The following is an 11,926-nucleotide window of genomic DNA, read 5'->3' on the forward strand; positions in this document are numbered from 1 at the left end:
GTGGGGTTGGCCAGGTGCCATATGCTGCACACGCATGAGAAGAACAGAGAGAGTACTGTGTACCCAGAACAGGGAATGAGGATCCCTGATAAGGAGAAGAAACTGGGAGAGAGAGGGAGACTCAGTTCCCAGCCTTCATTATCAGGGAATGTTCTAGGGGACGGCTGCTGATTAGGCAGCCTGGGTGAGAGGCACAGAGACCTCGGCAGACTGGCCTCGCAACAACCCCAAACTCAGGTAGGTCTCCTGAGTGGGGCAAAGGCCTCGGTGGGAGGAAGAAGGCTGGGTCCTTGAACTCTTCTGGACCTATGGCCATGATATCAGCGTTCAGAATTTCCCACAGCCCCCTGGGATGGAGGAAGATGTCTGGACAACTATTCCCTACAGGAATAGGGGCTGAAGTCAGATGATGACCATGTAGCCCATGCCTCCTGCTAACAGGAGTCCAAACAGGGGCTTCAATGTCAGTCTGCACACTCTGGCAGCTGCTCAAGTGGCTTTGGCCAAAATTACCCATTCACTCATCCAGTGCCCCAATCATCTATCTTTCCACCCATCCATTCTTCCATCCTTCCAGTCATCCCTCCTCTCAGCACCCATCCTTCCATCCATCCGTCCTTCTATCCTTCTTTTCTTCCATCTCCAACATTTCTCCCTTGTTTTTTATTCTTTCTGACCCTCCATTTTTCTATTCTTCCTTCTGTCCATCCATCTATCCCATCTGTCTGTCAATTTTTCTATCCATCCAACCATCTGTCCTCTTTGTTCAGCCTCTCCCTGGCTTACCTACTCTGGCACCCTTGGGTTAATCCATTTGCATGCTTTCTCAGGCCTTCACTCACAGTCACTCCTTCCCTCATTCTCATATATGGTGCACCTGTGAATGGTTGTTCTGGGCTAGACTGCCACTGGAGCCCAGGTGAGCCCCTACTCTCTGTGGGGGGCTCTATCCCTCCCTGATGACTGTCCTTTCCGCAGCTCCTGAGTTGGCCACTACCGTCCTGCCTCCTTCATCAGCACCTGTGCAGCAAGAAGCCACCACAGGTATCTGAGGGCCCCCTTCCACTCTGAGGGAAGCTCCCCAGTCGCACACCTCCACCAGGTGTCAGATGGGGACTAGGAAAGTAGAGTGTAAAGAGTCTCAAGTCAGCATGATTATTCTAATCACAAAGATTAGACCAGCAATTCCATACGACTCCTCAAGGAGCTCCCAGTCTTGTGAGAGAGAGACCATTATGACACAGTGTGAGGTGTTTTGGGGAGAGGCATCTGGCATAATTTGGGAGGGGGGTTGTGGAGAAAGTTTCACCTAGACTAGGTCTTTAAGGGTGGGTAGGAGTGATCTAGGCAAATAACACTTGAAGGATGGTCCTGTCAGAGGCGATTACATGATCATCAGCTCAGTGTCCTGAAACAGCATGGTGTATGGGGAGCATTGAGAGGAATCTGGTTTGCATAAGAGACTGAGAGTCTTCAGGGGCCACATTGGGAAGGGTCTTGATAGCCAGGTCAAGAAGCTTGAACTTAACACTGAAGCTATAGGGAGCAACAGGTGGTACTAGAGCAGGGGTGGCCCTGGTGAGACTTTCATTTCAGAAAGATTCTTCTAGTGTTCAGTGTCCCTTCAGACAGGGAACCCAGTGAGTCAGCTGGGGGTGTTGATCCAGGAGAGAGAGAAGATAAGGCCTGAGCTGGGATAAGGATGGAGAGAGAAGATGTATGTGAGAAGCATCCATCAAGTGGAATTATTGTTACTTGGAGGTGAGGGCAAGGGAAGAGCTGGGTTGCTACACAGTTTCTGACTTGAGTAGACCATGGGGTTGCCAGTGAGAGAAAAGACAACAGGTTATAATGAGTGCAGGGTTCCAGTCTGGTCTCGGGCCAGCTCTCAGGGATGGGTATCTCTCCCCATCCCTTCCTGCAGATACAGGACACACCCTGAAGACCCTCATGCTCAACTTCACCATCTCCAACCTCCAATATTCACCAGACATGAGCAGCCTCAGCTCTGCCACGTTCAACTCCACCAAGAGGGTCCTGCAGCACCTGGTGAGACATGGATTACAGCACCTCCTGAGGGGATAAACTCTGCCCAGCCTCTCCCCAGTGATGGCAGTGGTGGTTCAGTGGTAGAATTCTCCCTGTCCATGCAGGAGACCTAGGTTCAATTCCCAGCCAATGCACCTTATGCACAGCCACCACTATCTGTCAGTGGAGGCTTGCATGTTGCTATGATGCTGAACAAATCTCAGTGGAGCTTCCAGACTAAGACAGTCTAGGAAGAAAGGCCTGGTAATCAACTTTGGAAAATCAGCCAGTGAAAATCCTGACTCGCAACAGTTTAATCAGCAACCAGTCATGGAGATGGTGCGGGACTGGACAGCGTTTCCTTCTGTTGTACATGGGGTAGCCATGAGTCGGAGCCCGACTCAGTGCCAGCTAACAACAGAAACAGCCTCTCCCCAAACCACACCTCCTGCTCACCTTCCTCCCTCTTCCTCCCCAGCTCAGACCCTTGTTCCAGAACAGCAGCCTGGGCCCCTTCTACTCGGATTGTAGACTGATCTCCCTCAGGTGAGACCTCTTCCTGGCTGTTTACCTGTAATGACCACCCCTTTCTGTGACTGCCCCTTTCTCAGTTTGCCCACTCCTCCCACTTGCTCCATCCTCCTTCTGGTTCTCCCCCTAGAGGTCTCAGGACCTCTCCCTAGAGTCCCCACATCTCTTCCTCCCCAGGCCTGAGAAGCACAAGGCAGCAACCAGAGTGGACGCCATCTGCACCTACCACCCTGACCCTGCGGGCCACAGACTAGACAGAGAGCGGCTGTACTGGGAGCTGAGCCAGCTGACCCAAGGCGTCACCCAACTGGGTCACTACACCCTGGACAGGGGCAGCCTCTCTGTCAATGGTGAGTGGTCATGTTAAACTGGGATTTACAATGTCCATCACTTGTCCTTGTTCTATTGTCTTTCCTCTCCAAAATGTCAGCCCCAGGCATAGTTGGAGGTCACTCCTCCCCCAACCACAATGGGTAGGGTCTTGTTATTTCAGGTAAATGGCATTGCATTCTTTGACCAAATTAATCCAACAAATTCTAATTCAAAACCAAAAAGTCTGACCCATGGAATCTCCTGAGACAGGGTTGCAGGTTCCTCTGCATGAGGTTCCTCCGTATCAGTGGTTCTTACCTGGTGGTGATTGTGCACCCCAGGAGACACCTAACAATGTCTGGAGATGTTTGTGGTCGTCAGAACTGGGGGAGGGTGCTACTGGCATCTAGTGTGTAGAGGCCAGGGATGCTGCTCAACATCCTTCAGTGCTTGAGGGCCCCCACCACAGTGCTCAGGGGCCTACCCCACAGCGCTCAGGGCTCCCTACCACAGTGCACAGGGGCCACACCACAGTGCACAGGAACCCCCACCACAGTGCATGGGAGCCCCTCATGTAGTGTGAGACCCCATCTCCAAAGCTGAGCAAACCCAACAGGGACAAGGAGCAGAATGGGCCCTGAATACACCCATGTAGCTGGCCAACAGGGCCACAGAGGACCTTAGGATATGAAGCAGAGATACTGAGTGGAAGAATCCCATCCCTCCTGTTCAGATGACACTTGACACTTACATTCCCCAGGGCTCATGTTTGGGTTGCCAGATAAAATACAGGATTATGTATTTATTTATCATGTAAGAGTTATACAGCCCCAAATGTCAGCAGTGCTGAGGGTAAGAGATCCTGCTATACATGGCCCCACAGTTCCTAGATGGGCAATAGGCCAGCACTTCCCACATGTCACTCTAATCACTTGTTTAATTCTCTGACTGCCCCCTTACACTGTGAGCTCTAGGGCATTAGGGTCTGTCTAGTTGGTGTGCCACTGTATCCTTGGTTCTCAATATGTTGGCACATTGTAGTACGCGTATTGAATGACTGAATGAATGGATGAATGAGTGAACAAGTGATAAATGATTATCTCAGTCCCTGATGTTTGGGGGTCTCCTGCAGCTCACATTCATTCATTCAACAAACATGTATGCGTGACCATTCTGTCCCATGCCCTGTGCAGAAGCGGAGACAGAAGATACAGCTCCTGTCTCTGAGAAACTCCCAGTCAAGTGAACCAAGGATTACTACAGGGCACAATTAAGTCAGTGACACTCTTATTAACAGGGTGCTAAATGGTAGACTTCTTGCCTTCCGTGTGGGAGACCCAGGTTCGATTCCCAGCCAATGCACCTCATGCCACGATCCAACTGTCAGTGGAGGCTTGTGTGTTGCTGTGATGCTGAACAGGTTTCAGCAGAGCTTCCAGACTAAGAAGAAAGCCCTGGTGATCTACTTGCAAAAATCAACCAAAGAAAACCTTATGGATCACAACGGTCTGATCCCATTGTGCATGGGGTTGCCATGAGTTGGGGGCTGACTTGACAGTAGCTAGCAACAACAACACGGGAGCTTAGAGGAAGAGTGAATCAAGGAGGGCTTCCTGGAAGCATATATTATGTTTCCAGTGCTGTGCTAGGCACTGGGACATGACAGTAAACAAGACAGAGGTGGGTCCCTGCTCTCTTGGAGCTCTATCTCGTTGGGCTACTGAAGCATGAATAGGAGTTTTCCAGGAAAAGAGGAAGGTAAAAGAGCATTCCAGGAAGAGGGAACTACATAGGCACAAGCAGGAAAGCTCAGCTCAGGAGAATCCCTGTAACATCCCAGCCTTCCCTCTCTTTAGGATGACTTTCCATTTGGGACCCCCAGCAACCCCCTTCATGCAGGCTTGATTTTATCTGACTATGGCCCTAGGGAGCCTTGGTGGTGCAGTGGTTAACGTGCTTGGCTGCTATCCAAAAGTTTGACTGTTCGAACCCACCAGCTGCGCTCCGCAGGAGAAAGATGTAGCAATCTGCTTCCGTAAAGATTTACAGCCTTGGAAACCCTATGGGGCAGTTCTACTTTGTCCTATAGGGTCCCTATGAATGAGAATCAACTCAACGGCAATGGGTTATGGCCCTGTGTGGTGCAAACAGTTAACAGGCTCAGCTGCTAACTGAAAGGCTGGAGGTTTGAGACCACCCAGAGGCACTCAGAAGAAAGGCCTGGCAAATCTACTTCCAAAAAGTCAGCCATTGAAAACTCTATGGAGCACAGTTCTACTCTGACACATATGAGGTCACCATGAGTCAGAATTGACTCCATGGCAACTGTTTTTTATTTTTTCTTTAATATGGCAGCAAGCAGGGGTCCCCTGGGCCACCCTGACTCTGTGCAAAGGACTAAGGGTCCCTGCCTGCCTCTTCCTCTTTGTGGCTCCAGGCTATGCATCCCAGAGTTTATTGACCCAGAGCGAGTACCTGCTGCACTTTCGCATCGTCAACCAGAATCTCAGCAACCTGGACCCTGCGTCCTCAGAGTACACTGCACTGCTGTGGGACATCCAGGACAAGGTGAGGTCTCTCCTGCCCCTCCCTTCTCTTCCTGCCCTGGGTCTCTCTCTTCATCCTCTGACTTACATCTACTAAGTGATTATTTCAACTCTTCACTTTACATAGGTGTTTTGGCTTCTCTCAGTTTCCAAAGGTGGTGCCTAGGCTGCCTTCCCATTTCCAAGGTGGGCAAACTGAGGCTCAGAAAGGGATATGACATGCCTAAGACTGCACAAGTGAGTTAGGGGTCAGAGCCAGGATTTGAACCCAGGTCTGTCTTCCTCCAAGGCCTTTGTTCTTTCCACTGGGTCCAGTTGATCCTCCACCTCCAAGAGACCTCCTCTACCTCAGTGCTCTCCCTACCCCTCATTCCAGGTCACCACACTCTATACCGGCAGCCAGCTACGAGACGTGTTCCGCTCCTGCCTGGTCACTGACTTGAAGTAAGTTGGGGTGGTTGAAGACACTGGCTGAGTTGGTGGCTCGTGGCTCTTAGCGCCCATGTCACATCTTTGAGCTGGAAGTCACTGACATGGTGCCCTTCCTCTCCCATGTCCCTGTCAGCTGATCCTGCTCTCTACTTCCATAGGTTTCTTTGGAGGAGGGAATTAATCTCATGAGGCCACCAGCCTCCAGGATCCACCTCCTTCTCCTCTTTTGGACCCTTGGGAAAGCCACCTTTCTGATGTAGAACTCAAAATAACAACCAGTTGCCATCAAGTTGATCCCGACTTATGGTGACCCCATGTGTGTTGGAGCAGAACTGAGCTCCATAGGGTTTTCAGTAGCTGATTTTTTGGAAGCAGATCGATCGCCAGGGCTTTCTTCTGAGGTGCCTCTGAGTGGACTTGAACTGCCAACCTGTTCGTTAGCAGCCTAATGCATTAACCGTTTGCACCACCCAGGGACTCCAGAACTCAAAATACCAGTCTAATACTAATATTTACTGTGGGCCAGGCTCTCTGTTGAGCACTTTCCTGCATTATCATCTTATTTAATTCCCACAACAGCTCCTGTGAGGTGGGTACTATTATCATCCCCATTGTTCAGATGGAAAAACTGAGGGTCAGAGAAGTGACACAAACTGCTCAAGAATTATCAAAGCTAGGGTTTGAACCATGCCTCTGAGGGCTAGCAAAGTAACTAAGGCATCTACACTGGGGAAGAGGAGGATTATATGAACACAGTGCTGACTTTGAATGTTTCTAAAGTTCAGTTCCCTCATCTGTAACATGGGGATAATTATAATACCTTCCACTAAGAGTGAGGGTATGTATGCTCAATAGGTGTTTGTTATTGTCACTCTTATTCCTTTCATCCCTAATTCCTGGTCAGGGTCTCTTCCGTAGACTGGGGAGAGTCTTTGCTTGCCCCTCCCCACACCGTTTGCCCCAAGGTCCTTGGCTCTGTAGCCTGCAACTCAGCAGTCACCACTGGTGTTGGGTGCTGGCTGAGTTCCGTGGTCTCTTTCCCCAGGTTGAGCTCTGTGTTGGTCACCATCAAGGCCCTGTTCTCCTCTAATCTGGAACCCAGCATAGTGGAGCAAGTCTTCCTAGCCAGGACCCTGAATGCCTCATCCCACTGGCTGGACACCACTTACCAGCTGGAGGACCTGCATGTGACAGGTGCAAGGTGGGCAGCTGGCTTTGTGGCTGGAAGAGATGGGACTGTGAGGAAGGGGCAGGACTTTCGAGTAGCAGTGGAAGGGATGGAGGCTCTGGAGGTAAAAATAGGACCATATTGATGACCCCCAGCAGTGGGTCATCCAACAGGAGGCGGTAAGAGAATATGCACTGATTGCATCCAAGGAAATGGTTACTTTTACGTGTTGTCTTAGGCATCTAGTGCTGCTATAACAGAAATACCACAAGTGGGTGTCTTTAATGAACAGATATGTATTTTCTCACAGTTTAGAGGGCCAGAAGTCCGAACTCAGGACGCCATTTCTAGGGGAAGTCTTTCCCTTTCTGTCCATCCTTGGGGAAGGTCCTTGACTCTTTTCAGCTTCTATTCCTTGGCTTCTTAGTGATCTTCACATGGCATGTCATCTATCTTTCCCCATCTCTGCTTGCTTGCTCAATCTGCTCTTTTTATATCTCAAAAGAGATTGACTTAAGACACACTCTACTCTAATACTGCCTCATTAACATAATAAAGAAAACCCATTCCCAAATGAGGTTATAACCACAGGTATAGTAGGATTTAGAACACGTGTTTTTGGGGGACACAATTCAATCCAAAACATATGTCAGGCTTTCTAGCCTAAAATGTGGAGGATCCTATGCTGCCTTCTTAAAAAAAAAAGTTTCCATTGTTGTAAAGAAACAAATTTCACTAAAGCCTTCTGCAACAAAGAGATTTTTACTGTGACATATCAGAAAACAAAGACGGGAAATTGGCTGCAAGCACTCGGGCTGTAAACACAACAAAATCCAAAGAAGTACAATTTTTAAGTGCTTTTTATACAATTTTGACAGGTGTTGATTCATTATGAGTAAATTACTTACAGACTATGATTGGTTACAGTAAAGACAAAGAACTAAGATAATGTTTGGGTGACCTTTTCTTGTTTCTATTTTCTAACAATGAGGTCTCTTGGCTCAGGTGTCCTGGGTCTGTCATATGATGGTTGTTTTTTTGTTATGTGGGCTATGTATGCCATTGGGTATATCTTTAAATTGCTTCCTGGGGTAAATTGTTATTTAGTTTTGGTACACACGTCCACTGTCCATTGAACCAGTTAGAGTTCTCTGTACCACTTCTTTGATGTAGTTTTTTTTCTGTTGTTTTAAGCTTTTCAGATTCTGACAAACAAGTTGGTCTTTTGTGGTTATGGCCTGCTGTTGTTAGGTTAACCCTTTATCACAGTTAAATTGGTTCTGACTCATGGTAACCCCAGGTGTGTCAGAGTAGACCTGTGCTCCATAGAGTTTTCTTGGCTGTGATCTCTATGGAAGCAGACCACCAGGCCTTTCTTCCGAGGCTCCTCTGGGTGGATTCAAGCCTCCAACCTTTTGGTTGGTAGCCAAGCACTTAACCATTTGCACCACCCAGGGATTCCTAAGTTGCCTTCTTAGGTCCCCAGTTATGCATCAAGCATTGATTCATTCATTCACTGAACAAATACTTAATGAAAGTAAACAGGCACTAATGATACATTACAATAATTGCTATAATCAGCAAATTTCAGGAGGCTGTGGGAGTCCCAAGGCGCGACACACAGCTCAGTCTTGGAAAGTTTTCTGAAATAAGTGATGAAGAAGCCAAGATCTAGTGGAGGACAAGACCAAGCCAGGGGGAAGAGAGGAGGAATTATTTTCCACATACCTAGAATCTAGAGGAGAGAAAGAACGTGGCCTATTTGGGGAAGATGTAAGAAGTTTGGTGTGACTGGAACATATGCTGTGAGACAGAAGAGGTGACAGTTGAGGCTAAAGAGGTGGGTGGGGACTTTGTGGAGCACTGGAACATTTTCAGGGGGGACATAACACACTCAGAGTTCTGCTATAGAAAATTCATCCTCTGGGTGCTGTGTGGAGGCAGGAAGACCCATTGGGAACCCAGGTCATCCATCAGAAATTTAGGCAAAGTTATTTCAATCTAGGAAATGCCTTTGGGTCCCTAAGAGTCACTTCACTTCAACAAATAGGTATTACTCTCTGTGAGAGGCCAGACCTGTGAGAGTAGACAAATAGGACATGGCCCTGCCCTTAAGGGGTAGTTCTACAGGTGACACTTGAGTATGTCATTTCCTGCCTCTCTTCCCTGACATTTGTAGTCAGTGAACTTGACTACTTCAGGTGGACTTGAGGTCCAAGTTGGCTTTAGACCTGCCCTTCAATGGTCCCACAGTCATCCAGAAGAAGCAAGCGTTCTGCCAGTGCCTTTTCTCGGTCATCTCCTTCACATATTGAATTGAACATCTGAACCCAAGAGCTCACCATGTTTTTTTCCATTTCCAATCACAGCATCCAAATGTCCTGCTTATTGATAATGCATCTGAAAACCTATTTTATCCGTTCTCCAAGGAAATTGTATAAAATGTCCATTTTCTCAAATCAAAGCATTTCCAAGAGAATTAGCCAATTTGTCAGCTTATTAAAAAAAATAATAATAAGGGCAAAGATGGCTTGGTCTCTTCAGGAGACAGTTAGAAAATTAACTCTTCACAGATTTTTAACTGTCAAAACACAGTATCTTCATGTGACAGAGCAACGACATGCTCCTTCATTTTGCAACTGAAGAAACTGAAGTTTCCCCTCTGTTACCCAGAAGACCAAAAGAATCATTCCACATCATTTCTGGATGTTTAAAGACAGTGCCCTCATAACAGATCCCATATCTTCGATCATTACCATAGTGACTGCTTTCAGCCCGCATGAGCGTGGCTAGGAGGACTGAGCAGTAACTTCCAGTGGCTCTGCCCCATGCTTGGGTTGAATGGAAAGCACCTGGGAAGTCAGGTTTTTCATCAAAGCCCCCGTAGGGAGGACTTCTGGAGAAGGAGCACATGACCAGACATCAGAAGAATGGGTTCTAGTCTGAGCCCTACTGCTGCCTTGGCTGGAACCAAGCCAAGTTTCTTCCCTTCTCCAGGTCTCAGTTTCTTCCTTTGTAAAATTATGACTTTGTTTTAGAAAAGGGCTGCCCTTAAGCCCATATTGGCCCATAAAAAAAGTTCTCTCTGAAATAAGCAAAGATGAGGACTATGCAGTGAGTTCTTAAAGCTTAGTCTAAAGGACAGTCCTTTACTTTGACCTACATCCTTCCTACATGTAGTGTTCAAAAACCATTTTTAAAAATTAAATGGAGGTGCAAGTAAAAAAAAAAAAAGAACAAAAGGAATTTAGGCAAAAGTGTGCGACAGATGCCCAGTGGGGTGGTCCACACTTGCACGTGCCAACCAAGCCCCAAGAGGCCCGTCTCCTCTTCCCCACATCCTAGTGCACGCTCATGCTGTTTGATGAAAGAAGAGCTGGACAGGTAGACAGATGGAGACAAGGTGGACAGATGGATAAAGGGTCTTCTGTAGCCCACCTTTAAAAAGCCAGCTCAAGTCACATTGCCAAGAATAAGTAGGCTGGTTGGAATGACCTCTTGATCAAACTGTCCCCCCTCACATGGGAGTTTTACATACTTTCTTTATTTTCCAGGATTGGAGCCATCAGTTCATCTACTGACAGACAAACCAACAAGCAGCCTCAGCCCCCAGCACTTCCAGCTGAATTTCACCATCACCAACCTACTGTATTCCCAAGCCATAGCCCAGCCAAACTCTACCAAATACCAGCAGAACAAGAGAAGTATTGAGGATGCTGTGAGTATGGGACTCTGTATTCCATTCTGTTCCCATGCAAAACTGGCCCAAGGATACCAGGTAGTCAGAGGGTGACTTTTCGTAAAAATTCATGAACGCAGATTCTTATTCCCATTTTACAGATTAAGAAACCAGTGCAGCAAGTTTCAGTGGCTGGCCTGGGGGCACACAGCTAAATCATACCCTGGAACAGAATGTCTTTTGGCACACACACCTGGGCTAGTGTTTGTTGAGACAAGAAAAAGACAGATAGGGAAGTGGGCTTAGTGGCCGAGAATTCACTGAGGCTGCTGGGCTTGGGATTCTGACCTAGGAAATATTGTCCTCTCTTTCAGCTCAACCAGCTCTTCCGAAACAGCAGCATCAAGAGTTCTTTTTTAGACTGTCAAGTTAAAGCATTCAGGTGAGTTGCAACTAAGGCGCTAATGACTCTGGGAACTTCTGCTGCCCTTTAAATTACTCCATGTTACAGTCTCTCAGTTCTTAACTGTTAAGGAAGAGCTAACCCTAAGTAAATATGGCTGTTACTTAAAAACCAGCTAAAATGTACTCAAATCAGAAGTAATTAGTAGGTTTAGGATCCACGCTACAGTGGTATGACCCCAACTGATTGATAGATTACATTACATTAGACTGCATTATGGAAAGTAAGTACATTATATTATGTTACATTACATATGCATGGGAAAGCTAGACAAGTAAGGAAAACTGAAAAAGCATTGACACCTTTGAATTATGGTGTTGGCAAAGAATATTGAATATACAATGGACTGCTAAAAGAACGAACAAGTCTGTCTTGGAAGAAGTACAACGAGAATGCTCCTTAGAAGCAAGGATGGCAAGACTACCTCTCACGTACTTTGGACACGTTATTAGGAGGGACTAGTCCCTGGAGAAGGACATCATGCTTGGTAAAGTGAAAAGTCATTGAAAAAGAGGAAGACCCTCAACGAGATGGATTGACACAGTGGCTGAAACATGGGCTCAAGCATAGCAAAGTTTGTGAGGATGGCTTAGGAACCGGCAGTGTTTCATTCTGTTGTACATAGGATCGCTGTAAGTCAGAACTGATGTGACGGCACCTAACAACAACAGCACTACACTACACTACACTACACTATAGTATACTACACTATACTACACTACACTACACTATCCTACACTACACTACGCTACACTATACTACACTAC

At 47.3% G+C, this 11,926-nt stretch overlaps 1 protein-coding gene across 1 annotated transcript in view; it reads left to right on the forward strand.

Moving 5' to 3' along the window:
* Positions 1–11,926, forward strand: part of LOC101356310 (mucin-16-like) — a 139,859-nt gene that overhangs the window by 120,796 nt on the left and 7,137 nt on the right. Inside the window, 9 exon segments of the mRNA XM_023733070.1 lie at positions 979–1,044; positions 1,925–2,049; positions 2,507–2,574; positions 2,737–2,909; positions 5,309–5,439; positions 5,794–5,861; positions 6,895–7,043; positions 10,572–10,735; positions 11,071–11,138. Coding sequence (XP_023588838.1) covers positions 979–1,044; positions 1,925–2,049; positions 2,507–2,574; positions 2,737–2,909; positions 5,309–5,439; positions 5,794–5,861; positions 6,895–7,043; positions 10,572–10,735; positions 11,071–11,138 — 1,012 coding nt within the window.

This window comes from Trichechus manatus, unplaced genomic scaffold (assembly GCF_000243295.1).
Source record: "Trichechus manatus latirostris isolate Lorelei unplaced genomic scaffold, TriManLat1.0 scaffold00057, whole genome shotgun sequence".
Taxonomy (NCBI): domain Eukaryota; kingdom Metazoa; phylum Chordata; class Mammalia; order Sirenia; family Trichechidae; genus Trichechus; species Trichechus manatus.